This window comes from Cardiocondyla obscurior, linkage group LG28 (genome assembly GCF_019399895.1).
Source record: "Cardiocondyla obscurior isolate alpha-2009 linkage group LG28, Cobs3.1, whole genome shotgun sequence".
Lineage (NCBI taxonomy): Eukaryota > Metazoa > Arthropoda > Insecta > Hymenoptera > Formicidae > Cardiocondyla > Cardiocondyla obscurior.
Genome location: NC_091891.1, coordinates 592,778 through 617,195, shown reverse-complemented (window position 1 = coordinate 617,195; position 24,418 = coordinate 592,778). Strand labels below are relative to the sequence as shown.

Genomic DNA, 24,418 nt, shown 5'->3' with positions numbered 1-24,418 from the left:
TTTTCTCATTTCTTTACGTAATAGTTTAATAATTAATTTAAATTTAAACAAATTTAAACAAATTAAATTAAATTAAAATAAAATAATTTAAAATTAATTAAAATTTAAACAAATAATTTATTATTTTTAGAGTCGTTTTGCTGTAAATAGTGTCACGAACGGTCATTACCATTGGCCAATGCAAATTGCGACGTTTGTTAATAATCTAAATGCAGGCTTTCGACTATTGAATTTAAAGAACGATATATTGAGGAAACGATTTGACGCTCTCAAGTATGATGTGAAAAAGATCGAAGAAGTAGTGTATGACTTATGCATCCGAGGTTTGATATCAAGTGCCCGACCTATCGAGGAGCCACCTACCGAAGAGCTGCCTATCGAAAAAGCGTCTACCGAAGAGCTGCCTATCGAAGAAGCGCCTACCGAGTAGATTTCTATATCTGCATATTTTATATTAATATACCTCTATATATATAACGTCATGCTAAGAGAGATATCCGGTGTTCATATATATATAAGAAAACCATTTCTATATTCTTTATTTAGAATTTTATACTTTAGGTTAATAATTTATAAGCTGCTAATATAATCGAATTATTTTAGATATTAAAATTTTTTTTTTTTTATCTGTTACTTAAAATGTTAAAGACCAAACAAATATATATAGTTTATTTGTCATATTTAGTCATATATAAATTAAGTAATTTATTTTCTGAACGTTATTTTATGTTACATAAATACTTGTGTGTTTGATTAGTTTGACACATTTTTAGTTTAAGCTGCATAATTTAAAGAACTGTATAAAAAATAATAGACATTACGTTATTTTGCAACATCTCGAACATTATATAACCGTAAAATTTAAGTGTGCGACCTAAATTTTAGTGGAATCCTAAATTCTGTTCAAAACAATTACATGGCTCAAGATATCGAAAATATACTCTTTATTTTAATTTGTTCGTATATATTGATTAATAATATATATTGCATACATCCCTTTTGTTACCTCAATATAATATCATATAAGCTATTAATAGCCTTTATTAAAATTAAATACATTTATCATGTTCTCTCCACTTACGTACCTAGCATAATTTGCAGTAAACAACTTTGCAACATCTTCTGACATTGTCACAGCTGAATTATGTGGTGAGATAGTTACCTAAACAAACACATTAGTATTTTTTATAAATCTTTCGCAAAACATTCCATATATAATAATTAAAAAAAAGCAGATAATTACTTGCGGATGATGCCATAGCTTGCTCTCTTTTGGCAAAGGCTCTTTTTCAAACACATCCAGAATAGCAGCTGAAATCCATTTCTGTTCGAGAGCATTTATCAAATCTGCTTCTTTAATAACAGAACCACGTCCTACGTTAATAAAAATTGCGTTTTTGGCTTTACAATGTTCCAAAACGTCGCCATTTAAAAATCCTACTGTATCTTGAGTTGAGGGCAATATGTTAACGACATAGTCACAATTTTTCAGAATATCTGGTAGGTCATTTACCGTTCTGTGTTCATCGAGATACGGTAATTTTTTTTCCGGAATAGACTGTGTCATTCCCCAGATCGTTGCGCCAAATTGCTTTAGCTTTTCCGCAACTATAAAAATATCGAAAGTTAAAAAAAAAGAAAATTAGAATATCGCTTGTTCGATGTCAAATGTAAATTTTTTTAATCGCTTACCTGATTTGCCTATTGTTCCCACTCCTAAAATACCGATGGTTAAATCACGTATAAGCCTATAATTTCTCAATTTACCCTCCTGATTCCACGTAGTAAGTTTCTGATTTTCATATTGTTGCCTCTGGTCGCGCTCGTAATTAACAATCTGTGCGATCACATATTCGGACATAGCCAAGCCGAACGATTCGTCGGAGAAACGAGTCAATATATAACTTCTCTGCATATTTTGTACATGTGGAACGAATTTATCTAAACCAGCCCATGTCGCTTGTATCCACTTGACCGACGTTAATTTATTTACATAAGGTATCAATAAATCGCAGTCGGCCACTAATATTTCCGCCGTGTTAAGCTTGGATAAAGTGTCTGTTTGTCCTGTATTAAAAAAAAAATATGTGTTAAATTAAAAAATGTCTAAACCGTGAGCATTTTCGATATAACAAAGTTCTAAAAGGCATTTTTTAATTGTTGTAGAGCTTAGCCGCGTCGGTGCGCGCGCTCTCCTGCGGGAATGGCGGTAACCTGTGACCAGTGGCAGTGGGAATTCGACACGTGCTCGTTGCGAGGGGGTTATCAGAGTATTAAACGGCGGGACGATTCGCCCAGGACGAGAATCGCCCGCCGATATCCGATGTGCGACCGCGTGGGGCACTCATTACCTGGTGACACGTCCGAAATGTGCAGACCTGGCAGCCGCGAGCGCAGGTGGTAAGATAACCTAGGAATCACAGACAGAACCGCGACGATCTGCGTCATGTTGCACGCCCTAGTGTCGCAGCAAATTCGCGATTTCCACGACGTTTCCGGCTACGTTGGTCAAATGCGCAACATCCGTCTTTTTCCTCTTATCTCGAGCACTGTAATCAAGATACACGGCGATAACGCACGACAACGTGTCGCCGCGTCACATATTTGGCGTCCGTTCAATAATGAAGGCGTGCAATTTCAAGCCGCGGCATGCGTTTGTATCGGTACCGATAACTCGACTTTTGCTCGTGCTTTCGCAAGTTTCTCGCGTTTCTTTCTCGAGAGTTGAAAATACAGACCTGTCTTATCTTATTTGGAATGTAAAATGGAAAAAGGGTGGGTGTGTTTCGACGCGAGGTACTCTTCGGCTTCGGATTTCGCGCGGCCGGCGTCGCGATTCGTCACGAACTTGAAGCACCCACCATGCCAATGCCGCATGCGCGGCAATTATTTCGATTGTACCTTTATTCCTCGTTTCTTTAATTGCATGTAACGACAAACTCCCGTTCCGTCGTCCACAGTTATTCTAATGTTAAAAAAAGAAAGGAAAAAAAAATTATATATATAACGAAAACGTAATTGCAATACTCTCACGGTTATTTCTTTGGACAAAGTTATCCTTTGTATTACAATTAATATTGGTATATTTTTATTTCAGAATAAACTGTTGGTTGCTGCAAGTGCAAGAAGCTACGTGCGAAAGTACGTAAAGCAGAGCAGAAGCACGGTTGAAATAAACAGCGCAAATAAGTACCGTTAGGGAGTGAAGAAATAATTGTGATCCATCGGTGGCGGTGCACTGGTGCACTGTACGTCGAACGAATTGACGTGGTGTGTACTCAGCCTAGCGGGCGGGAGCTGGGCGGCCAATAAGCAGGCTCGTGCTGCGAGAACGGCGGTGGCGGCGGCGACGACGGCGACGACGACGACGCGGAGCGATTCCCGCGCTACACACGTCGGCCCGCAGAACTGCACGGCGGCGGCCGAACGTGTTAAATGGCTGTGCGTCGGCCATGATGGCTTTGAGCAGGGACCGTGTCACGCAAACATGTTTTCAAAGTGATATATCTCGTTTGGTGACTGAGTGACCGTGTTCCAGCGCGATGGCCGGGGAACGATGAGGCCCTGAGCGCTCTCTGTGCCGGGTAATTCGGCCCCAGGGCCTCCAGCCAGGCCTCAATAGGCCAGGTCCACGGCGTTCCGCGAGCCCCGAGGCCCCCCCAGCCGACCCGACTGGCCTCTTACGGTGCGGCCAGCCATCCTTGCTTGTCAACACGCGCGTGCCAGCCGCCCTCAGGATGAGCAAGCTGTCGTTCAGGGCGCGTGCCCTGGACGCCTCCAAGCCCATGCCGATCTACATGGCCGAGGAATTGCCGGATTTGCCAGATTATTCGGCCATTAACCGCGCGGTGCCCCAAATGCCCAGCGGCATGGAAAAGGAGGAGGAATGCGTAAGTCGGAACGTCCAGCATCTCGTTCCAGCATGTTTTCTCCGTCCGCCATCTTACCCACGGCGTAAAATTTCATAAACAACCGGCAGATGGCGGCCCGCCCATTGTCGTTTACCCTGGAAAATTCATAAATTTTCCACGTTTTAACGTAATTACCATTTTCCCTGCAATTCCCAATCCTTCTTCTCGCGACTTCTCGCTCCCGATTTTACTCCTCACGATAGATGTCAACGTCTCGTTCATTGTTAATCGCGAGCCTATGCCACTGCTCTATGTCATCCTGGTCTCATGCGACCAAAATGTCAAGCGTTTTACTTTCCGACGCTTAGATTACAACTTTACAATGTCTTCCAGACGCAGGAATTTTCAATTTGGAAACAACACGTCTTTTTTGTATAAAATAATAGACATACTATTTCATATTTTATCACTTTATTGTATCCCTAACACTAGAAGACGTTTACAAGTTAAAAGTATATTCCATGTACTTTCTATACCATTGAAACAATCAAAACTTTGAATCCTTTATTATATTTTAATATGATTTAATTTGTCAATCAACGATTAAATTTGCTTTCTTGTATTATTTACATAGTGCAATGTAATACTTATTAATATAATCAAACAAGTCTATTTTAATATGTTCATAATTTGACAATGTTGAAATATAGTTATGGCATTTAGATAAAATATGTTAAACTAAATTAAAGAAAATTTCTTATAAAAATATATTTAAATTATTTAAATTTAGTATTAAATGTATTAAACATGTTTTTTTTTTATTTTTTATAATAAGTTGAATTTTATGTTATATGTTTGATAATAACGATTGTAATACGATTTTAATCGAATAATTCTTTGTTTTAGGAACATCATCTTCAAAGAGCGATATGTACGGGTCTAATCATTCCTACTCCTGAAGTAACAGATTTGGCAGATGCAGAAGCTTATAACAAGATATATCCTGCTGATTATAAGCTACCGCGCCAATTAATACATATGCAGCGTAAGTAGACATTAAAATGTTTTTGATTTTTATAATTTACATTATTTTTTGGAATTAATTTATACACTCGCCTTCTTTTTGCAGCTTTTGCAATGGAACAAGACATACCGGACTATGATATGGATTCAGAGGATGAAAAATGGGTTGCATTGCAAAGTCGTAAGATGGAATTAACTCCTCTCCAATTTGAAGAAATGATGGATCGTTTGGAGAAGAGTTCAGGACAAACTGTAGTTACCCTCAATGAAGCCAAGGCACTTTTAAAAGAGGATGATGATCTGATTATCGCAGTGTTTGACTATTGGCTCAACAAGCGTCTCAAAACTGTAAGTGTCGTATTTTTACAATGTGTTTTTTAAGGTAAGGTTGCTCTACTTCATGCACAAATCTAGATTAATTGTGAACAATTTAAAAAAACTTATATAAATTTTCTTTTACCTTTTTTCTTTGGCAAAAGTAATACAGTTTCTATTATTTGTAAATCTATTTCTTTTGTTAGATATTAATAATCTTGTGGATTTTTTTGCAGCAACATCCCTTACTATTATCGGTTAAAACGGAGAATCGATTTGGTTCAGCTGCAAACAATCCATATCTTGCATTCAGACGGCGTACAGAAAAGATGCAAACACGTAAGAATCGCAAGAATGACGAAACCAGTTATGAAAAAATGTTGAAGCTTCGTAGAGATCTTAGTAGAGCGGTTACGCTTTTGGAAATGGTAAAACGCCGAGAAAAAACGAAACGGGAACATCTGCATCTCACAATCGAGATTTACGAAAAACGGTTTGTATTAAATCGCTTGTGATACTATTATACTATTTATTATATAAATGTATTTATTAATTTGGAAAATTACGTTCTATTTGTCTTAGGTATCAAGCGCAAGATTTCAGTGGACAAATATTGGCGGAAGTGTCAGCGTTAAAGGCACCAAGACCAGCGTTTGCTCCACTTTTTACCAATCAGTTTGGCGTTCATCAAAATTGGACAAACAAAGTTTGTAAAGTATGTGTCGACATTAAAGAAAATGTTGATTCATCTTTGCCTTTAAATGTTTCGGCAGAAGAGTATCGTCTTCACATTTACTATGTAATTTAGGATGAAGTAGTGCCCAGGAAAGAAAAGAGACAGTACAAGAAGCGGAAACATAAAACGGATAGCAGAGGAGGAAGTTTAGACGACTCTGGCATTCGTAGCGGAACGGGTAGTGGCGTCGGTCGAGGAAATCGCTCAGGAGTTCTTGGAAGCGGGCTGGACCCGCTTATGAGTTCAGATGAAGATAGCCCACTTCCATCTCATTCGCATTCTCAGCCCTCGTTACCTTCTGATCGCGATGACGAAGACACTGCAGACGAGGGTCAATTCGCCTTTCGTCGAAATAGAAATAGCTCTTATTTACCGGTAAGCTGCTTTTTAATATTTTTTTTTTTTTTTTAATATTAATGTTATCTGACTATTGGCACAATATTAATTTTTTGAACTGAGTATTAGCAAAACACGATAAATTATAAAAATGTTAAATTAAAAGTATGACAGAAATTAAATATTATAAAGTGCAAGTTTTAATTTTATTTTGTTAATAAATAGTAAATAAATGCTTATTTAATTAATATGTATTTTAATTAAATCTGTTATTTTTTAGGATTATATTTAACAATTTAATAATTTTTATCTTTTTGCAGCCTGTATCAGGTGGTTATGGAAACTGGCCTTGGTGTGGTAAAAACGAAGGCGGTATTGCCGATACAAAATACAGGTTTGCATTGACTAGTATCACCAAACCAGTGCCAAAGTGTATTGGTTTCGCACGGCGGAGAATTGGTCGTGGTGGCAGGTACGATTAACACATCTACTTATATGACAAATACTATAAAATAAAATAATATTTATTTGACGGTTTATATAACTAATAATATTTGTTAACAATTTGTAGAGTAATATTAGATCGCTGTACGGCCGACATGGATGATATGTGGTCTAGTTTAGACTTCACAATACATGACTCCGAGCGTGAGACAACGGATTCAAATACGACTGCCACAGCAACAACTACCGTCAAGACGGAGTGGTACCCATTTAATATTACTTTTTTTGTGTTAAATTATATTATTTTTATTAGTTATACATATTAACAAGTTACAAAATCTTTTTTATTTGTTTATTTAATTTATAAAGTATAAATTGATAGAATAGTTATATAGTTATGTCACATTTTTCTTGTGTTAATATTTTTCTGTCTTGCAGGTTACATTTTCGACCAAAGACTCCACCTGTGTCGGTACATAGTCCAAGCGAGGAAAGTAGCGATGACGCGGACTCAGACGTGGAGTTAACGGTGTCTCGGTCCAAGCTTCCATACCCGTTTCCACCCGAGGCGACGTCCATATGCATCGAGGTGGAGCCAGAACGCGCGGGTGACGAATCACCGTTTACATCGGAGTTTAATATCGCGGATTACTTTGGAATGGATACCGTATCAGACTTTGAGCTTGCAGTAGCGAACCTTAGTAGTACGAGTAGTGTGAGTGGTCTCTCAGACATCGGCGCGAACGAATCACGGACAGACGGCGAGCTTGGAAGTTCACATTTCGTTGTGATGCCACTCATGAATAATTTGTTCGCGTCGCCCACCACGACACAGCAAACCCGACTTACCTATTACAGTGGTGGTTCTAGTGTTGTACATACTTCTACGAGTTCTTCGTCGATTCCTTCGTCCTCCGTCGTCACGTGTACGACCAATCAAGCCACAGTAGCATCGAGTACAGTGTCCACGCAGTGCGCTGTCGGTGTCAGTGCTGCAATCGATACGCAGTCGAATCATCAGCCCAAGCAGCAACACAAACAATTGCCGAACAATAGTGCAACTGCCTCCATTCTCTCGAAATCTTTGACTAGTCCGACAAATAATAGGAATGGTGGTAGCTGCGGCGGCGGTAGTGGTAGTGGTGGTGGTAGTGCAAACGTTAGAGTGTTTAGTGCAAGTACCACATGCAGCGGCAGCGGTGGTAACGGTGGTGGTAGTTGTAGTAGTAGTGGCAACGGCAGTAACGTCACAAACTTTGGCAATAGCCATCAGAACGGCCCGCTACCATACATTAACAACTCTAATAATCTGACAAATAGCACCCATGTCATAAACAACCAACAATCTACATTAGTTCTACCACAAAAACATCCACCGTCCAATCTGTTACCCGGCCTGATAACGCAAAGTAAATTAGCGAGTCTCGCGAGGCAGCAGCAACAACAGACGCAAAATCAGGCTTCACAGGTCCCAACGTCCGGGGAAATTACGCTTAATAGTAATAGGTAATTAATGTTTTTTATAATTTTGTAATTTATACTTAAATTTTTTTTGTGAATAATACCAAAAACAGCTAGGAATATTGTACACGAAATTTTGCAACTTTAACATCTTGATTTATTGTTTAATTTTAGTGAAAGTTTAGATATGGAAGTGGATGGAGTGGACGGTTCGCCATGCGATAGCAAACCGCAGCAACAACAGCTTGTACGGGCGAACAAAACAAATTCATTGGCGATGGAAGTGACATGATGCCTGCTATCGGCACCCCTGTTGCCGCCAATACGTCAATGGGGGCTTCGCTAATTCTCTTACCTTGCCTATGATGTTTGCTGTGAGCGGAAGATTGGACGCGTACTGATGATATACTGCGCTACGTTGACGTAAAAGAGCGATACGGCTAGGTACAATTGCTCCTCCGATCAGTTGTTTTGTTATGGCGACGCTATTTGCCAGCGATAGCGTGGATTCTAATGCAAATGTTAAATTTCTTTTTCTTCTCTGTCGGGTAATCGTCACCCGGAATTAAAATTTTTTTTTCCTTGCTCATTGAACGACCAATAACCATTTACTGTTATGATCGATAGCCATATGAAAAATATTGCCATTGTTTCTGTAGATACAAGATTCTCCGAAACTAAACTATCTGTCCGAAATTAGCACTAGCGCTTTTAATAACAGTGCTCGTTTTCTTCTTCATCTTTTATAAGAATAAGGAATATATAGTCTAGAAGAAATTGAATCCTGACACACGAATAGTTTAACTGTAAAAAAAAAGTAAAAGTATAATTAAGTTACTCATCAAAATATAGCGTGCAATACTTCTCTATTGTTTTTAGTGACAATAGTCTGCAAGAGTCTCGTTCGTTCAATGCAAGGAAAATCGTAAATGCAAAAATCCGAGATGCAAACCAATTACGTCTATCTTGACATCGAAATCTCTCATTTATTAGCTCAATACTGTTTAATTACATAAAAGTTAGGCGCACAATAATGCAGCAAGCTTTCTCAGACACAGCATTGATTATTATGTTATCAAAAGTCCATAAAAGAAAAGAAAAAATTCTCTTAATTTTGCATATCTCGTAACATTTATTATTTGATGGACACTCGAGAATATAAAAACTATGTTTAAATATATTTTTAATCATTAAAAATTATTTCTGTTATCAGATAATTGTTAAAGAGGAAATTATTCGGAGTAATTTTCGTAAGTTTTTTCATAATCATATGTGAAAAATAGATGCAAAGCATTACATTAGCAACGGCGGGGACTGTATAGTAATCTGCTTATAAGTACAATAGAGCATGCTCGAATTACATCTCATCGCTTTCCAGATAAATAACATTACAGGAAAGGAAAGTAGATTAATTAATTTCTTATGAAAGTGTACGATTTTTCTCAATACTGTACATAGATTCGGTTCGCAAGTATTATATGACTTTATATATAGTAATGCTCCTTATATATAAATATATAAATATATATAAATATATACATACATATACATATAATACTACGTTAAAGGCTTCCAGGCTGTGAAATATCGAAGCTATTGTTATCAATTAATCTTTGATAGCATTAAGTCATTATAATCGTAAAAAATTTTGTTTTTTCTCTTTCTCTCCAGTAATCGCCAAAATGTACATTTTGATACCCGCATATTCATCGCCACGTATTACATGCGACCGATATGCAATTGTAATAGAACTGTTGTATGATGTTGCGTTTGTGGAAAGCTTGTATCGTGAGATTTGTGTTTACGCGAAAGAATCATTCTAAACTGTGTTAGAATCTACAATGCTCATTGGGGACAACGTTTAAGATTACTTATGTCTTTCACATCAGTGACTGAATTTATCACTATATCGACGTAGAAAAATACTGAAATATTATGAGCAATGTTTGGCAAAGTAGATTTAAAAGCGATTGATTCACGGTCTCTAAAGGCAAATTCATTAATTGAACATGTGTTCTATGCGCGAATTTACTTTGTGATTTTTTTTTTTTTTTTATCTTTCCTGTATAAGCGAATTTAACGAGATAAGATCGAAACAAAAAGTTATAATGATATTGCACCTCATATCACACTTTTATCTGTCCTCTCACAAACTCGGTATTCTACCGTAGATAAACGTAAATGTTGGAAAGCTGTTCGATACGTGTTCTTATTTGTAGAATAGAGTTCTTATGGCTCGCGGACACGAACGTCAAAATTCAAGTCCTATGTGAATTTTGCTACGTGTTATGTCACAAATTACAGTCGTATTAAGAACATTGCAATGCAAATAATTTGGGCATGCTATTAAATTTCCATTTGAACAGGTATTTCAATATCCTCCAAAAAATTAACATCAAGTTATACACGAATGACATTCGTTTTTTTTTTTTTTTTTCGTCTTTTCCATTGTTAATTCGTCACGAAGTTCGAGAGATAGTCTATTGATACAATTGAACAAATTATCTTGGTATATCTATAATCGACTCGAGCAAAATATCTCATCGTACTTATACACTTCATTGATGCAACCTGTTTTTAGATAAAATGTGTATGTTTTTACTATTTGATTTATTATTGTGAAAAAAAAAAAGAAAGTAGTATCTCCCTGGTTTTTCCCACGCGTAATATGGGTGACATGTAATATGGCTCTCTTCCTCTCTTAATCTTTCTGTAGAATATCACTTGTTCTTCTGCTTTATCAATTACAAGAGAGTGTAAAAATGTAAGAAACATATACAAAAAAAAATGAGAAAATATTTGAGAGAATATAGAATCGATTATAACTAATTTTCTTTTATAAACACATAATGATATAGGGAGAAGTTTTCTTAAATTAACGACATTTTCAGAGGTACGTTGAGAAAAAGAAAGAGATCAGAAATTATTCGGTTGGAATGCCTTGCAGAGAACAGATAACTTTTGTACCCTCTATAGTCACAAACAACTTTTTTTCTCTCTTTATTTTATTTTATTTATTATTAATTTTTTTTTTTTTACACCGATACTTGTACATTTCTTGGCACTGCAAACAAAAATATAGCGACGTACAAGAATAAATTATAAATTTGAGATTAAACAGCAATTAATTGTAACAAATCGTAAGCGCAGGTACTGATTACATATAATTACCGGTGTAAAATAATTTTTAATTTATCTGTAAATCCTGGTCTCAAAGAAATCTCTCGCGGTAGTGAGCCATAAAACAATTCGTCGCCAGCCGTAACGCGAGAACGGTGGGAGAGTAAGATTATGGTGCGAGTGATTACAAATCGTAGGAAGACTTCTCGAAATCGTAATAAAATAAAACAAAAAAAAAACCAGATATATTGTACATATAAAAATAATTACGCTTATTGTATCTCTTACTTTTAGGTAATTAACTGAATAACTGTAATTAAACAAAAAAAAAAAAAAAAAAAAAAAAAAACGTTGTTGTGGTAGACGCACAGCGAAATGTGTATGGAAATTTATGAATTTCAAGACGATTTTAGAAAGGAGGAGTAATAAAGAAATTTTATCCTGGATAGGACTTATTATTTTGTTAAGATCTTCACACTTTTGCCCGTGTAGTATCAAATATATATGCAGGGTGCTCACCCTATGTGTCGATAAAAAATATATGTATATATTTTTTTTTTTTTTAAGATTTGTTTTGCTAACATGTATTTGTACATACATACATACTCTTTAGATACTTCATCGTTTGTCTCGTTTTTCTCAGATTCACTGTTGCGCGCAAAATTGAAATTCTCTTTCCGTTCTCTGTCTTATTTGCCCCTGTACATTCGTAATCTTTAGCTTTTAAAACGTTATCTGCTTGCCGTAAGACATATTAACGTACACATGCCACACATTCGTAAATAAAAAAACGCAGACGTATGTACAGCGTATACGTAGACTGCTGTTGAGATTTCTAGAGATATCTTAAAAAATGGAAGAAGCGATAGTTTTACCGCCAAATGACTTTGAGAAGAACGAGCGACTTGTGCGAAAAGAAGAAGAAATAAAAGTTCGAAAAATGTATTTATAATAAATAGTAATCCGTTTATTTTAGTTGAAACGCTTTAAGAAAGAGGTATAGCGCGCGGATGTATATGAATTTTTATATAAAATTTATTAATGTTAAAAGAGTAATCCGATAGGGCCATTAAAGTTAAATGAAACGTCGAGGATTGATATTGGAAGATCGCTCCAACCAAAGACTGAGTTCGCTTTACATTTCTCTGATTTGGCAAACACGAAATTCCACTGCGGCTAAGACCGATGAACGTTCCGTTTTGCGTATCGTAAAACGCATGAGAAAACCTTCGCTTCGCTATCAGACGCTATTGTCGAAAGACGCTTCGAGGAAATCATTTACCAAAAAGGAAGAGAGAAGAAGAGAAGGCGAAACAAAGAGATCGGTCGTATCTCGTTTGGTGAAACTTCGTGTTTACCTAATTCGTTGCATTCGCGTGAAACAATAGTGTATCGTGTAAATAGAAGTTAAGATTGAACAAATGCAAATATTCCGAATCGACGATGATCGATATGAGGCGAGGTAAAAAGCTAGGCTTGTCTGATTGCGCGTAAGACACGAGATTATCGGAAGGAGAGGAATGAGCTTAAAACCGATCAATAGGTATGTGAACAAGAAAGCTCCGCAACACTTTTTCTGCATGCGTGTTAAACAAAAATTACGATACAATATTGACGCGAGACACGATGTGTGTCTACTTATATATGTGTATTTTATTCTGTGAATGCGGTGTAAAGCTTTCGCGTCGCTGTGCGACCAGAAAGGTCCGATTAAAAACAAAAAAATAATTAAAAAAAAAAATGAAACAGATGAAGGCGAAAAAAAAAGATGATCTCCAGCCAAAGCTCCGTAATTTTCGGCACGGATAATCTTTTTCTTGACGAGAACAATTGTACAGTTGGAGGATTCGCGAGGACTATAAAGAAACGCAGGGAGTTTTATCGCGTATGTATATGACATATTCTACGAGTTTAGCATCGTAGGAAAAAAACGTAAGACAAAAGCTTGTATATAAAACAATCTCAGTATGTACTCGCCATCATTTGCAATATATAAAGTCACGTTTTACGCGATTGAGAAGCGTATAGATTGGAACTGACGACTGCACGTATTGATTATATCCTACGACGCTAGATTTACAGAATATTTCGTAGAACGTTCGCTCCGGACGACCCTTCAACTTGTTCATCTGATACGACGTCGTCTAGTTCAAATCCGTCATTTGATAACACCTCTCCACATTGCGCGAGACACATCAAATTATTATACTATTGTTCTCGATGAATATTTAATTTTCCCATGATTCTGTTGTCTAAGCTTTTCGCTGTTTTCTTCGTCAAATTTTTCATTAAAATTCTTATAAAATATTACAGTTCATCCAAGTGCGATAGATATCCTGAATCTTTAATATCGCCGGGCGAAAGAATGGTGAGGTGTTGTCTGGCGGACGAGTCGACATTTCTCCGCAACTTGTCTATAGAGACCTAAGTATTAATTATTCGTTATCGTGCGATTAAATGGTGCGCGCGAGGTAGCGGATATAACTGACAATGAGTGCGTGTGTGTGTGTACATATATACATACGTATATATTATAAGTCAATTTACGGGTTGCATTTTTTGGCTATTAAATACATTCTAACTAGTATGTAATTTTAGAGAAGGCAAGAGAGAGAAGAAAGAAATCGACTGGACAATTTGTACATATTCGTATACATATGTACGTATACACATATAACGCATCTCGTAAGCTCTGTACATGCAATCACCACGTACATATACATATATATATATAAATAACAAAGAAAGAATGCGGCATGTTAAATCACAACTCGTATACAGTACCTCTGAGTAACTCGGCGAGCCAAATGCAATTTAACATAAAACTCAGTCGTATTATTTTTACGTTCGTCATGAGACATTATTTTTAATAGGCGAGTTTTCTTTCCCCGTGCGCTTTTGAAACGAGATGAAGAATGATCGACAAAACGTTGTTTCACAAGCCGTAAGAAAATGCGCTCCGACGCATGACAGACGATAAAATCTGAACAAAGTTGACCTGCCAAAATAAATTCCAATTACGCTATCAATCTTTCTTTTATATTTTTTTTAAGCTTACCTAGTTCTGCAGAATTGATGCTTTGTAATGTTTTCTTTTTTTTTTTTTTATTAATTTTTTCCCATTTTTTTAGTTTTGATGTGACGATGTCCTTTCTGATTAGCAAACAAAAAGTATAATAGGATTTCTCGATTTGTGTGGACTTACATTAAATTGACGTTTTATTTTTATTACAAACTCATGTCTGAAAAAGTATGAACATTATTACAAGCAACGTTAACTATCCCATCGAATTAACAATGAACTTACTCGATGATTCATATCTCATTCGTTAAACTTTTATAAATTGGCATCTCAACCTTATCACACGTTATCTATCTATAAACGATGTATAGTTCTTTTTTGTATGTCAGCCGAATTATCGTTATATTATCTTTGCAACGTTAATTAAAGTGGTTTTTCCACAGGATCACTGTCGTGTAGGTTACAGTTTTGGCGCGCTCTGTGGACACGGGCCGCAGCGCGACTGCGCAGAAGACATAACTTAACCATTTTATCTGAATCATGTCATTGTGCGGCGGCGTGATATGACGGCATGAGAACGTTTGCTCGTCGAGTTGACTTTAAACGGTAGTTTCTAACGTGAAGACACGTCTCGTGGATTGTATCCCTTTAGTCTTTTCTCGGACGTGAGCGACTTTTGGATCTTTATATTTAAGGTAAGGCGAGAGGATCGACTCACCGTTTCGCTAGACTTCGCACATCCCGACGTCTTTCTTTAATAGCTTTAAACACACGGAAAAAGCTGCAAAACGAAAAAACATAGCGCCGTTAATATTTTTTTTTTTTTTTTTGTCGCAGCACAACTTACGATTCTGAATCTATCTAGCTTTAGACAAACACTTATATCCGCTGGTTATTTGTATCGACTCGTGTAAATACAGTAATTTTCTCTTTGGTCGATCTGCTATGGTTTAAATTAAGTACTACTTAACGATAGGATAATGTAAAAACGAAATAAAACAAGGATTGAGTGCAAATAATTGACGCAAAATAACCCTCTTTTTGTTTCTTTGTGCCAGGTGTCTTATGGTTGTTTGTTTCAGAAATGCATTTTCAGTGGAGCACAGTATATTGTTTCCAAGCTTGCGGCATGTTGTAGAGTTTATTTGGCATGAAAATTTATTTTAATACAATGAGACAGACAACGATGGACCAGTTTTATAATGTTGTTGGTGGTTCCAACAAATCGGAACGTATTAAAAATAAAAAAAAAAAGTCACCAATTATTATGGTAATAAGTTGTAATTATTATTCTTCAAAGAATATAAAGACACTTGATATCTGTTTTAATAATATTATAATTTTTTTTTCTATTGCACAGAGAACCCCAGTAAAGAAGACGAGAAGAGATTTTTTACACAAAAGTCCAAATTTGTGTAAAACAAATAAAAAAGAAATTGATGTTATAACACTTGATGACAAGTTACCCTCAATTGAAACTAATACACATAACAGCCCAACTAAAATTGTAGAAAATAGAATAGTAACGTCGCCAATTATTAAATATGCATCTCCCATTAGAAGTGCACAGCCCACTCCATTGTCCAGTGATGGACAGTTTACGCCAAAAACATCATCTCCAATAAAAGCTGCATTAAATAGATCACCAAGCACAAAGAGAGTAAGACGAAAATTGATCAAAAACACAATTGAGGATTTGACATCTAAGGCAATAAATTATCTAAATTTGGCCAAGGAAGGAGCTATAGCCAATAATGACATTGATCTTGAGAAAGTTTATTCGATTGGGAAATTTAACTATCAGCCGAAGTGCATAGACACTACAATTACCACGAAATATGAATTTGACGATGTAGTAATACCTGAAGATATGTATTCGTTACATTTATTTAAAGCCATTGTTACTGTATTTTCCAATCCAATTAATTGTGGCTATTTTGATAATACAGAACTGGACATGATATTTTCATTCCTCACTCTCTCAAGACATGCACAAGCATTACTCATACGTATGCTGAAAAGACAATACAAGTGGCACCGAATAAATCACATTGAATATAATGAAATATCCAATAACTTGAAGCCAGTTTTTGACGAGCTTGTATCACGATCTATTTTTAAAGCTGATAAGGACAAAGAAGATACAGCAGTTTTGATAAATTTGCTACAAGCACCTGAAGTTCACAAATTATGTCGAGATTTTAAGATTGAGAAGAATAAAAGCAAATTAGTAGAATTTGGATGCAAAACAAAACCGTTGTTTCCTGGAACGGCATCTCCTAGAGATAAATTACGTACATCAGTCAACAACTGCCTGGGAGATTGTGTAATATTGAATATTAAAGTGAAAGAAGTGATTGATAGAATAATTACATTGCTAATACCTAATCAAGATCCTGATGAAACATTGTCGGATACATTTCTAACATTTTTAAGAATAGAGAAAGGCGAGATAAAGTTTCCAAAAATAACTATAAATGACTGTCCCATTTTTGCCAGTAAGAAACATCTATTAGAGTGCGTAATTTTATCATTGTTTTATGATTTATTGTATTATTACCGCCGACTTAAATCTTATTTTAATTTTAAATTATATATATATATATATATTTTTTTTTTTTACAGTTATATTGAGGCAAAAAATGTGTTACATAACATTTTAAGAGCAATCCAAAATAAGCAATGGGAAAATGCACAGAGACTTGGAACTTTAGCTGCACAACGTTTACAACTTATCTTAGAAATAGAGTCCATAAGGTGAGAAATATGTAATTAAATTAATTTTTTAAGATTATTTTGTGACATAGATTTGTTAAATATATTGTATTTGTTTGTAGTCTTCAAGATTCTAGTTTGCCTTATCACATTAGACGTTTTATGCCCGGTTATATGTGGCTCAAAGTTTTAAGCAAAAGCATTAATGTGTTTAAAAAAACCAAGGAAACGTTGCCTTTGGCGATAGATTACCTGCAAATATTAATAAATCAAAATTGTCATATGAAATACAGAAAAGGCCAATGGTATATTGAATTGATCAAGATACACATGTACCATCAGAAAAATCTTGAGGCTAGTGTCGCATTAATATCAAAGACGATAAAATACGAAAATCTAACAGAAGTTGATAGATTAGATCTATTAGAGAGAGCAGAAATAATTGTTAAGAGAAAAACTGGTATTAGTAAAAATTCACAAGCCCTTGTTAAACATATGTTAGATTCTCATGTAATTAGCAGGACACAGCTTATACCTGAAAATTCTATTACAATACAAGGAACGATATGCGGGTAAGCTAAAAGTTGAATCAGTTATTTAAATAAATACATATATGTATACGCAAATATTAAAAAAAAAAAAAAACAATTTTTTTTTAGTAATACACCACAAGGGAAAAGTAGTTGGTGTATCAGTACTGATGCGGACGAAAAAATGTACGGCTCGGTTGAAACTTTGGCATTATATAGCTATAAAAGCAAGGGATATATTAAGGGTGTACATTGCGAAGGTGCTTTTCCAATCACTCTGTTTGCCGTAATGTTTTGGGACGAGCTTTACAACATAAATATTCCTGGCGCTTGGGTATCATTATATCAGAATGCACCGTTAGATCTATATTCGTCAGAATTTTACGAAAATAGAAAGGAGCAAATTGATAAGAAGCTTCAAAATCTTCAAAAGTTTGATTCAGAAAAGTTGAGCAAGTATTTAAAGGACAAATTTGAATTATATTGTGAATACCAATCTATTTCTCAGGATAATATATTTAATGACAGTGACTGTATCCAGGTAATTAATAAAGTTTACATTGCACTTATAATAAAAGATAAATTATAAATATATCACGTTTGTTTTCAGCAAATAGCACGTTGCTTAGGAGTAGAAGGTGTTATTGGAATCTGTAAACGACTGATTTATAATTTCCCACTATGGACAGCTGGCTTTCCAGATTTAATTGTGTGGAATGCACAAACAAACAAAGTAAGTTATATTCTATATACAATTTAAAAAATTTATATAAAATAAATATTTAAAAAATATTTTTTATTCTATCGAATGTAAATTTTAATAAATTATAACATTATACTATACATATATATATATATATACATTTTTTTTAGTACAAAATTGTAGAAGTAAAAGGTCCAAATGATTCGTTGTCAACTAAACAAAAATTATGGTTGGATTATTTAAATCGGCTTGGACTAAATACAGAAGTATGCTATTGTGAGGTAATCCTTATTTTTATATTATAAAAAAGTTTAATTGCTAATTTATTATTTCAAGCCTTTTAAGGCGCCAATGCTTGTGTCACAGTAACAGAAGAGGGACCTTTGAAGTGATACCTGTAAAATAATATACTTTTAAAAAATTATTCTATAAAAATTATTGACTTATTCTTTTTTATGAAAATATATAAATATGACATTTTTTGTTGTAGTCACACACGAGTCATCCTAGAGGACGTAAGCGAAAGCACGATAAAAGTGAACTATAATGTTTTTAACAAATTACAGAGATATATATGTATATTACTTTGCATGCATGTGTAAAAAAAAAAGATAAAAGCGTTGCATTTAATTTTGTCAGTATAATATTTTTACTTTATGATATCTGTAAATCTTTTTATCTTAGAATTATAAAAATTTTATGCATAATAACGACAATAAATAATTTTTTATCTTAGCAACAAAGGAGCATTGCATACTTACTGCACTTGTCTTGTAGCTGGTGTTTCTTCTATATTAAATTCTCCGACTGGTACATTACGTTGCGCTATTTGCGGCGCAAACATAGCGGCTGGATATACAATTGCCGAAGTTCCTATGACTAAACAAGCATCACATGTTTCCACAAGTTCAACTGTAATTTAAAAAAAATATCACGATTAAAATCAATATATTCTATATATATTTTTTTTTTATTAATTTACATGGGAATTCTAATCGAATGGTATCTATTCATTTTCTTTTTTTTCGAATAATTAAAAATAAATTTTATAAAAGTTGAACATATATAGTTACGCTTATTAAACAAGATTACATACAGGCTTTTTTCAGTACATTTGAGTTCAACTGTTCTCCAAACCATATAATATCAGGTCGTAACAATGCTCCACAATCTTTGATGCTACAACGTGGCAATTCTTCTATTGGAATGTCAGAGAACATAATACTTGGATCAGGAGATCTGCTTGGACATATAATTATCAGATTAACAAGATGCATGGATAATCCTTGTATTTAATAAAATAATAATAATTATTTATACTATAGGACATGCTTACCCTTTTCCTTCCAGTGCTTCACAAATGGGAATTTTCTCATTTGTAACAACATCGCCGCACTTTGTGCAGCGTGTTCTGTAAAGTGAGCCGTGCAGTTCCAACACATTTGATGCTCCAGCTTTTTGATGCAAACCATCTATATTTTGTGTGACAATGGACACTCTTTTACCTTCTTCTAATTTACGCTTTTGAAAGTCTGCCACTGCCTTATGTGCCTGTGAAATAAGAAACGGTGAGAATTAAAAAACTGTTTTGCTCCGCTTTTAAATGCTCGTAAAAAAATTAGATTTTTTTACGCGACTTTTATTAATTCCTTGAATTACCTTGTTTGGTGCGACTTTGCTCACAAGTTGCCTACGATATTCGTAGAACTCCCACACCAGAGAAGGATTCGCTGCAAATGCCTCCGGCGTCGCGAGACTCGGGGCTTGGTATTTACGCCAGAATCCGCCGGCACCTCGGAAAGTCGGTACTCCGGACTCGGCAGAGATTCCGCTACCGGTCAAAATCAGAATGTTGCTGGCACTTGCGAGGGTTTCGCGAAAGGATTTCATTACGTTGTGCATCAACGTCGTCTCGTGCGGAAATAAGTCGCAATTAAAAATAAGTAAATTAATTAAAACGAATTAATAATTCTTGCAAGTAAGTCTAAGTGATCACGTGGCTTGTGGCAATCAGCTGGCAAACAACTGATTTGTGAAGACAGGCTCTTTGTTTTTCGTACATCACGCGCATAAAATTTAATAAGCTTATGTCATTCTACCGTTAGAATTAATTAGAAAGAAGAAAATAAACCCAAGTTATTCACGCAAACACTTTTTCGATATTTATTTTACGTATTTCTGTTGGCATTTACAAATCCCTAGAGAACGCAAGTCAATGTATTGGACATCCTGATCGAGCTACCGAGTGCCGAGAGGAGCTGCAGGCTGCAGCTGAGTGATCGAGTTGGAGTGAATAGTTGTAGAGATGCGTTCTTCAACGACGAACTATATGGTAGCGTGATATTAATTTATCATTATCGTGTTTCGTGATAAAAGTTACGCGATGCAGAGAGAAGAGAAACAACTAGACTCGGCCTTGGAGGCCATAATAATGCGAGTGAACGACCTGAAAAACGCGATTGCTGCGATGATTTTCAAGGTGGAGCACGAATATGAAACCTTGAATTGGCCGAATTTCCTTGACAATTTTGCCCTCATTTCAGGCCACGTAAGTATTTCGTTTTATTATTTGATTAACATGTACTGGAACTGCTAATATACACCCGTTTATATTATATGTATGTGCCATATATCATTAACAATTTATTTATTTTACGATGAAAGGGAAAGTAAATTAATTAATTTAATTAAATTGCAACAAAAATTATGGGAAATTTTCATATGTGATAAAAAGTTGCAAATCAGTCGTTTTTAATTTTCTTATATATTTTTATTTGCGTAAATTTTAAAGTTATCATTAATATTGTTTTTACAGTTAACCAGCCTTTCAAAAATTCTTGGGCATGACAAAGCACCAAATCTTAGGAATTTAACAGTTTTACCATTACGTTTGAGTCCAGAAAAAGACGAAGAATTGCTGAGATTGACTGAAAATCGTATTCCTACGTTTGCTCATGATTTAGTGCCAGATTATTTGAGAACAAAGCTGGAACCTCAAGCTGAACAGAAGATGATGCAGCTGGAAGCAAAAGCTGCTAATGTTAATATTGATACATCACATGTAAGACAATTTTTTAAATATTCTTTTTTTTATTATTCTTATTTATCATTAAATTCTTTTACTATAGAAAATATTTAAACATTGGATATATAATTACAATTAAATTAGAAATTTTTTAAGTGTATAATGTGTGTATATATAATATACACATACATATATATGTATATAGTATATGTATGTATAATGTATATGCACTTAATTATGATTAATTTCTTTAAAAAAAAAAAAAATATATATATATAATATCTGATAAGGTAAATGTATTGAAGCTAACTGAAAATGTTTTATTTTTCTGTTAATGTGCTAACTAAACAAGGACTACAATGTAAGCTACTAAATCAGATAGCTTCAGCTTTGTCAGTTCCATTCGCTATGGACTAAGTATACAAGCCTATTTGTAGTTATATAAATAGCCATAGATGTTTGATGTCTCATATAAACATTTGCTATGCAGAAATTTCTGAACGGTCCATTTAGCGAGTGGAACGCACTAATTTAGCTGCTTATTAAGTTTCTTGTGCTTCTGTTGGGTTTCAGAAACAATTGGCACAGTATACAAAAGTAATTAGTCATGTATGGGACATAGCGAATAAGGCGCGTGAAGATTGGGAGGGTGAGGTTAGCACCAGAGCAACACAAGCTCAGACTAGCAGTACGGCAGACACCCATGCTCTTTTAGCTGCTGTAGGAATGGGCAAAGGTTTAAAAGTAAGTTACAGATGAAAAAAAGCCCAATTTTTAATAGACTTCCAATAATTGACAAAAATAATTGTAATAATAAAAAAAAGTTAATACTCATTGCACAAATAACATCAATTTTGCATCAATGGTCATTAAATTATTAATATATTGCGAGATATATAATATGCTACTTTTATTTTCAGTCTGATTCAATACAAATGGTGCAATCCGGCGTAAATCCAGTAGGTAATAACATGATGGTAGGCAGACCTGGCAATCAGCAACAAACGACAGGGCAAGGACCATTAGGTAATACACCAAGTAAGTACAATATTCTTCTAAAGATGTTCATTTTTTTTCGCAGTTACATGCTCATAATAATTTAAATTATTATATTACAGTGGGACAAATGAATAAAGCACCAAGTGCAATAAAAACGAATATTAAAGCAGCATCACAAATCCATCCTTATAGATAAGAATTTAATAGGATATTTATCACTTAAAATGTATTATAAAACGACTGATAACTCGCATATTAGTATGCCCTTATGTTTTAATTTTTATTTTTAATTTTTATATGATCTGATTATGTAATTTATAATTTTACGTAATTATATAGAATATTTTTCATTAACAAGATAATTTAAATAATGTTTGAAATGTGTACTCAATTTTACATATATTACATTATTTAGACTCAAATTTTCTTAAAAATCGATCAATTTATATTTCACATTTATTAATTTATAACGAATTATAATAATTTTTAGCATTTGTAAGATACAATCGCATACGAGCGAGGAGAAATACATTTATCCATCACGGGTACGATAACAGTTTCTAAGTTTTGTTCGTGCAACCAGCATAATCGATCTTGTAAAATCAACGATTCTGCTGGAAGTTGTAACATCATTTGCAATCCAGTGTAAATTTCTACAGCTTTGAAACTTTTACTCTGTTCTTCCCATATTTGTGTTAAGTCCTTTTCCATTTTCTCACGAGTGACTACTCTGTCTTTAAGTAAAAGTTTAATTATATAAATTGTTAATTTTATAAGATTTAATTAGTATGTTACCTGTTTCATCTGCATTTGGTACGAAATCGTATCTTAATAATGAATCTTTAACATAAGTTTGAAAATTCGAGCATTGCGACTTTCTCGTGCCTTTTCGAACTTTTTTCTTAAGAACATAATTGTCTAAAATACATTCTCTGAATTAGAGAGAGAATTATCCATAAAGTGTATATGTATTATATATTTCTGTAACTTACTTTGTTGGGAATATAATTGGAGAACGGCTCTGGCGAGAACATGAAAGGAATGATCGTCATGTTTTTCTTGGGTCATTCCATGCCATTTGTCCGCTGATTCTTGACATGCTAATCGCAAAAAAGGTATTCGTAAGAATTGTCCTATATCAAAATTATGTGCCGCAATCGTTTCTCGCAAGCAATTAGATGTAGGAAAGTTGTGAAAATATTGCTTTTCTTGCAACGGTGTCTGTATACTTTTGGAGATCAAAAGTTTGTGGTAACAACAGGAAATTAAAATAAAGAGTTTAGCAGATTTCATTTTGCAGAAGATCGTCGATGCACTTGTACTAAGATCCCCACAAGCATGTAAGCCAATTAGACACACGTTTGCAACGTCGTGAAATTTTTGCTGGAGAATAGATTCTATCGTGTCAACTGAATCGCATGTTATATCACAATGAACGTATTTAACTTTAGTCAGAGATTCGGGAAACAATTTTTTTTGTCTAGTAAAAGCTCTGTTAATGTTTTCTTTATCTCTTTCCAATCCCAAAATTTGATAATTATGCAAATAATATAACATCTGACATACATAACCCTAAAAAAAAAAAAAAAGATATTTTATTGCAATGTGCGAGTTTGAGTATACACATATATGTGTACAGGTATCCTACCCCATATTATTAATATCTTTTTCCATTATTATTTTCTTACCAAACCTGCACCCAAGTCAATGATCGTTTGTATATCATGCCGTTTGCATTGCACGTCGACTAAATGAGCTAAATGCATTATTTCGTGTTGTTTCTTTTGACTTAGACCTATTTTAAAATGTTGCGGCAGTTTTACAGAAGATAATATAGATATCGGTGGCAGTCTATTAACTTCTTTACATTTTGTAACATACGTTTTTAAGGAATCAGGCCAGTCAGACTAAAATAATAAATTTACTTAATAATCTATTACACACAGTATTATCGAGACTTTTTAACCAACCTTTATTGTTTTTTCCACTACCAAATTATTAAGTTCCTCGTTTTCTAACATTTCTAAATGTTTTATCCATTCTTTAGGAATGGCATCTAGAGACGCTTTAGTTAATATATCAATTACAGGAATATTATGAAGCCATTGCGTTTCGTGGAAAAAACGTAGTGTCTCGAA

General features: G+C 34.6%; 7 protein-coding genes across 9 annotated transcripts in view; 4 read left to right on the top strand and 3 right to left on the bottom strand.

Moving 5' to 3' along the window:
• Trsn (translin) overlaps positions 1 to 962 on the top strand; it is a 112,881-nt gene extending 111,919 nt beyond the window's left edge. The window contains exon 5 of one of the 2 annotated variants that reach the window (XM_070673461.1): positions 131 to 962. In XM_070673461.1, coding sequence (XP_070529562.1) covers positions 131 to 430 — 300 coding nt within the window. In that variant the 3' untranslated portion in view covers positions 431 to 962. The remainder of the gene's footprint in view (positions 1 to 130) is intronic. The other variant, XM_070673463.1, reaches the window with a different exon arrangement.
• Positions 922 to 3,302, bottom strand: LOC139112443 (glyoxylate/hydroxypyruvate reductase A). The gene is made up of 5 exons (XM_070673459.1): positions 3,194 to 3,302; positions 2,352 to 2,549; positions 1,693 to 2,067; positions 1,244 to 1,608; positions 922 to 1,162 (listed from the first exon to the last, which is right to left on the bottom strand). Exons 2-5 carry the CDS (start codon positions 2,446 to 2,448, stop codon positions 1,031 to 1,033), a joined length of 969 nt encoding a protein of 322 aa, XP_070529560.1. The 5' UTR covers positions 2,449 to 2,549; positions 3,194 to 3,302; the 3' UTR covers positions 922 to 1,030.
• On the top strand, positions 2,223 to 11,732 carry E(pc) (Enhancer of Polycomb). Its single transcript, XM_070673451.1, has 11 exons — positions 2,223 to 2,400; positions 3,098 to 3,890; positions 4,758 to 4,896; positions 4,981 to 5,222; positions 5,426 to 5,682; positions 5,772 to 5,904; positions 5,998 to 6,300; positions 6,582 to 6,733; positions 6,833 to 6,967; positions 7,144 to 8,211; positions 8,341 to 11,732. The coding sequence occupies exons 2-11, from the start codon at positions 3,738 to 3,740 to the stop codon at positions 8,456 to 8,458; spliced, it is 2,700 nt and encodes an 899-aa protein (XP_070529552.1). The 5' UTR covers positions 2,223 to 2,400; positions 3,098 to 3,737; the 3' UTR covers positions 8,459 to 11,732.
• Positions 11,733 to 11,848: 116 nt separating this feature from the next.
• Positions 11,849 to 19,123, top strand: LOC139112438 (fanconi-associated nuclease 1). 2 transcript variants are annotated; one of them, XM_070673454.1, is made up of 10 exons: positions 11,849 to 15,003; positions 15,391 to 15,578; positions 15,669 to 16,825; positions 16,934 to 17,065; positions 17,146 to 17,595; positions 17,683 to 18,094; positions 18,164 to 18,286; positions 18,427 to 18,537; positions 18,747 to 18,771; positions 18,993 to 19,123. In XM_070673454.1, the coding sequence occupies exons 2-10, from the start codon at positions 15,459 to 15,461 to the stop codon at positions 19,031 to 19,033; spliced, it is 2,571 nt and encodes an 856-aa protein (XP_070529555.1). In that variant the 5' UTR covers positions 11,849 to 15,003; positions 15,391 to 15,458; the 3' UTR covers positions 19,034 to 19,123. The 2 variants fall into 2 exon arrangements, with proteins under 2 accessions (XP_070529555.1, XP_070529556.1); XM_070673455.1 differs by lacking the exon at positions 18,993 to 19,123 and having other exon boundaries at positions 11,851 to 15,003; positions 18,747 to 18,978.
• On the bottom strand, positions 18,512 to 20,418 carry LOC139112444 (NAD-dependent protein deacylase sirtuin-5, mitochondrial). The gene is made up of 5 exons (XM_070673460.1): positions 19,916 to 20,418; positions 19,593 to 19,807; positions 19,353 to 19,495; positions 19,018 to 19,168; positions 18,512 to 18,651 (listed from the first exon to the last, which is right to left on the bottom strand). The coding sequence occupies exons 1-5, from the start codon at positions 20,156 to 20,158 to the stop codon at positions 18,597 to 18,599; spliced, it is 807 nt and encodes a 268-aa protein (XP_070529561.1). The 5' UTR covers positions 20,159 to 20,418; the 3' UTR covers positions 18,512 to 18,596.
• An 86-nt stretch (positions 20,419 to 20,504) lies between these two features.
• Med8 (mediator complex subunit 8) lies at positions 20,505 to 22,837 on the top strand. The gene is made up of 5 exons (XM_070673464.1): positions 20,505 to 20,804; positions 21,072 to 21,317; positions 21,855 to 22,025; positions 22,202 to 22,319; positions 22,400 to 22,837. Exons 1-5 carry the CDS (start codon positions 20,640 to 20,642, stop codon positions 22,474 to 22,476), a joined length of 777 nt encoding a protein of 258 aa, XP_070529565.1. The 5' UTR covers positions 20,505 to 20,639; the 3' UTR covers positions 22,477 to 22,837.
• On the bottom strand, positions 22,332 to 24,229 carry LOC139112441 (probable methyltransferase-like protein 25). Its single transcript, XM_070673458.1, has 4 exons — positions 23,969 to 24,229; positions 23,273 to 23,852; positions 23,076 to 23,198; positions 22,332 to 23,014 (listed from the first exon to the last, which is right to left on the bottom strand). The coding sequence occupies exons 1-4, from the start codon at positions 24,044 to 24,046 to the stop codon at positions 22,767 to 22,769; spliced, it is 1,029 nt and encodes a 342-aa protein (XP_070529559.1). The 5' UTR covers positions 24,047 to 24,229; the 3' UTR covers positions 22,332 to 22,766.
• Positions 24,230 to 24,418: the final 189 nt, after the last annotated feature.

What these genes read in the sequence shown, in the direction of transcription:
- LOC139112443 (XM_070673459.1), bottom strand. Translation starts at nt 2,448, where the DNA reads ATGACGCAGATCGTCGCGGTTCTGTCTGTGATTCCTAGGTTATCTTAC. An exon ending in CATTTCGGACGTGTCACCAG is followed by an intron (nt 2,068 to 2,351) that starts GTAATGAGTGCC and finishes TTTTTAATACAG; the next exon opens with GACAAACAGACACTTTATCC. An exon ending in AGCTATGGCATCATCCGCAA is followed by an intron (nt 1,163 to 1,243) that starts GTAATTATCTGC and finishes GTGTTTGTTTAG; the next exon opens with GTAACTATCTCACCACATAA.
- LOC139112438 (XM_070673454.1), top strand. Translation starts at nt 15,459, where the DNA reads ATGAAAATTTATTTTAATACAATGAGACAGACAACGATGGACCAGTTT. An exon ending in ATGACAGTGACTGTATCCAG is followed by an intron (nt 18,095 to 18,163) that starts GTAATTAATAAA and finishes GTTTGTTTTCAG; the next exon opens with CAAATAGCACGTTGCTTAGG. An exon ending in CACGAGTCATCCTAGAGGAC is followed by an intron (nt 18,772 to 18,992) that starts GTAAGCGAAAGC and finishes TTTTTATCTTAG; the next exon opens with CAACAAAGGAGCATTGCATA.
- LOC139112444 (XM_070673460.1), bottom strand. Translation starts at nt 20,158, where the DNA reads ATGCACAACGTAATGAAATCCTTTCGCGAAACCCTCGCAAGTGCCAGC. An exon ending in GCAAAGTCGCACCAAACAAG is followed by an intron (nt 19,808 to 19,915) that starts GTAATTCAAGGA and finishes CTTATTTCACAG; the next exon opens with GCACATAAGGCAGTGGCAGA. An exon ending in GAAGCACTGGAAGGAAAAGG is followed by an intron (nt 19,496 to 19,592) that starts GTAAGCATGTCC and finishes ATGTCCAAGCAG; the next exon opens with ATCTCCTGATCCAAGTATTA.
- LOC139112441 (XM_070673458.1), bottom strand. Translation starts at nt 24,046, where the DNA reads ATGCATTTAGCTCATTTAGTCGACGTGCAATGCAAACGGCATGATATA. An exon ending in CCAATTATATTCCCAACAAA is followed by an intron (nt 23,199 to 23,272) that starts GTAAGTTACAGA and finishes AATGTATTTTAG; the next exon opens with ACAATTATGTTCTTAAGAAA. An exon ending in ACCAAATGCAGATGAAACAG is followed by an intron (nt 23,015 to 23,075) that starts GTAACATACTAA and finishes TTTTACTTAAAG; the next exon opens with ACAGAGTAGTCACTCGTGAG.
- Med8 (XM_070673464.1), top strand. Translation starts at nt 20,640, where the DNA reads ATGCAGAGAGAAGAGAAACAACTAGACTCGGCCTTGGAGGCCATAATA. An exon ending in TTGCCCTCATTTCAGGCCAC is followed by an intron (nt 20,805 to 21,071) that starts GTAAGTATTTCG and finishes TTGTTTTTACAG; the next exon opens with TTAACCAGCCTTTCAAAAAT. An exon ending in TTAATATTGATACATCACAT is followed by an intron (nt 21,318 to 21,854) that starts GTAAGACAATTT and finishes GTTGGGTTTCAG; the next exon opens with AAACAATTGGCACAGTATAC.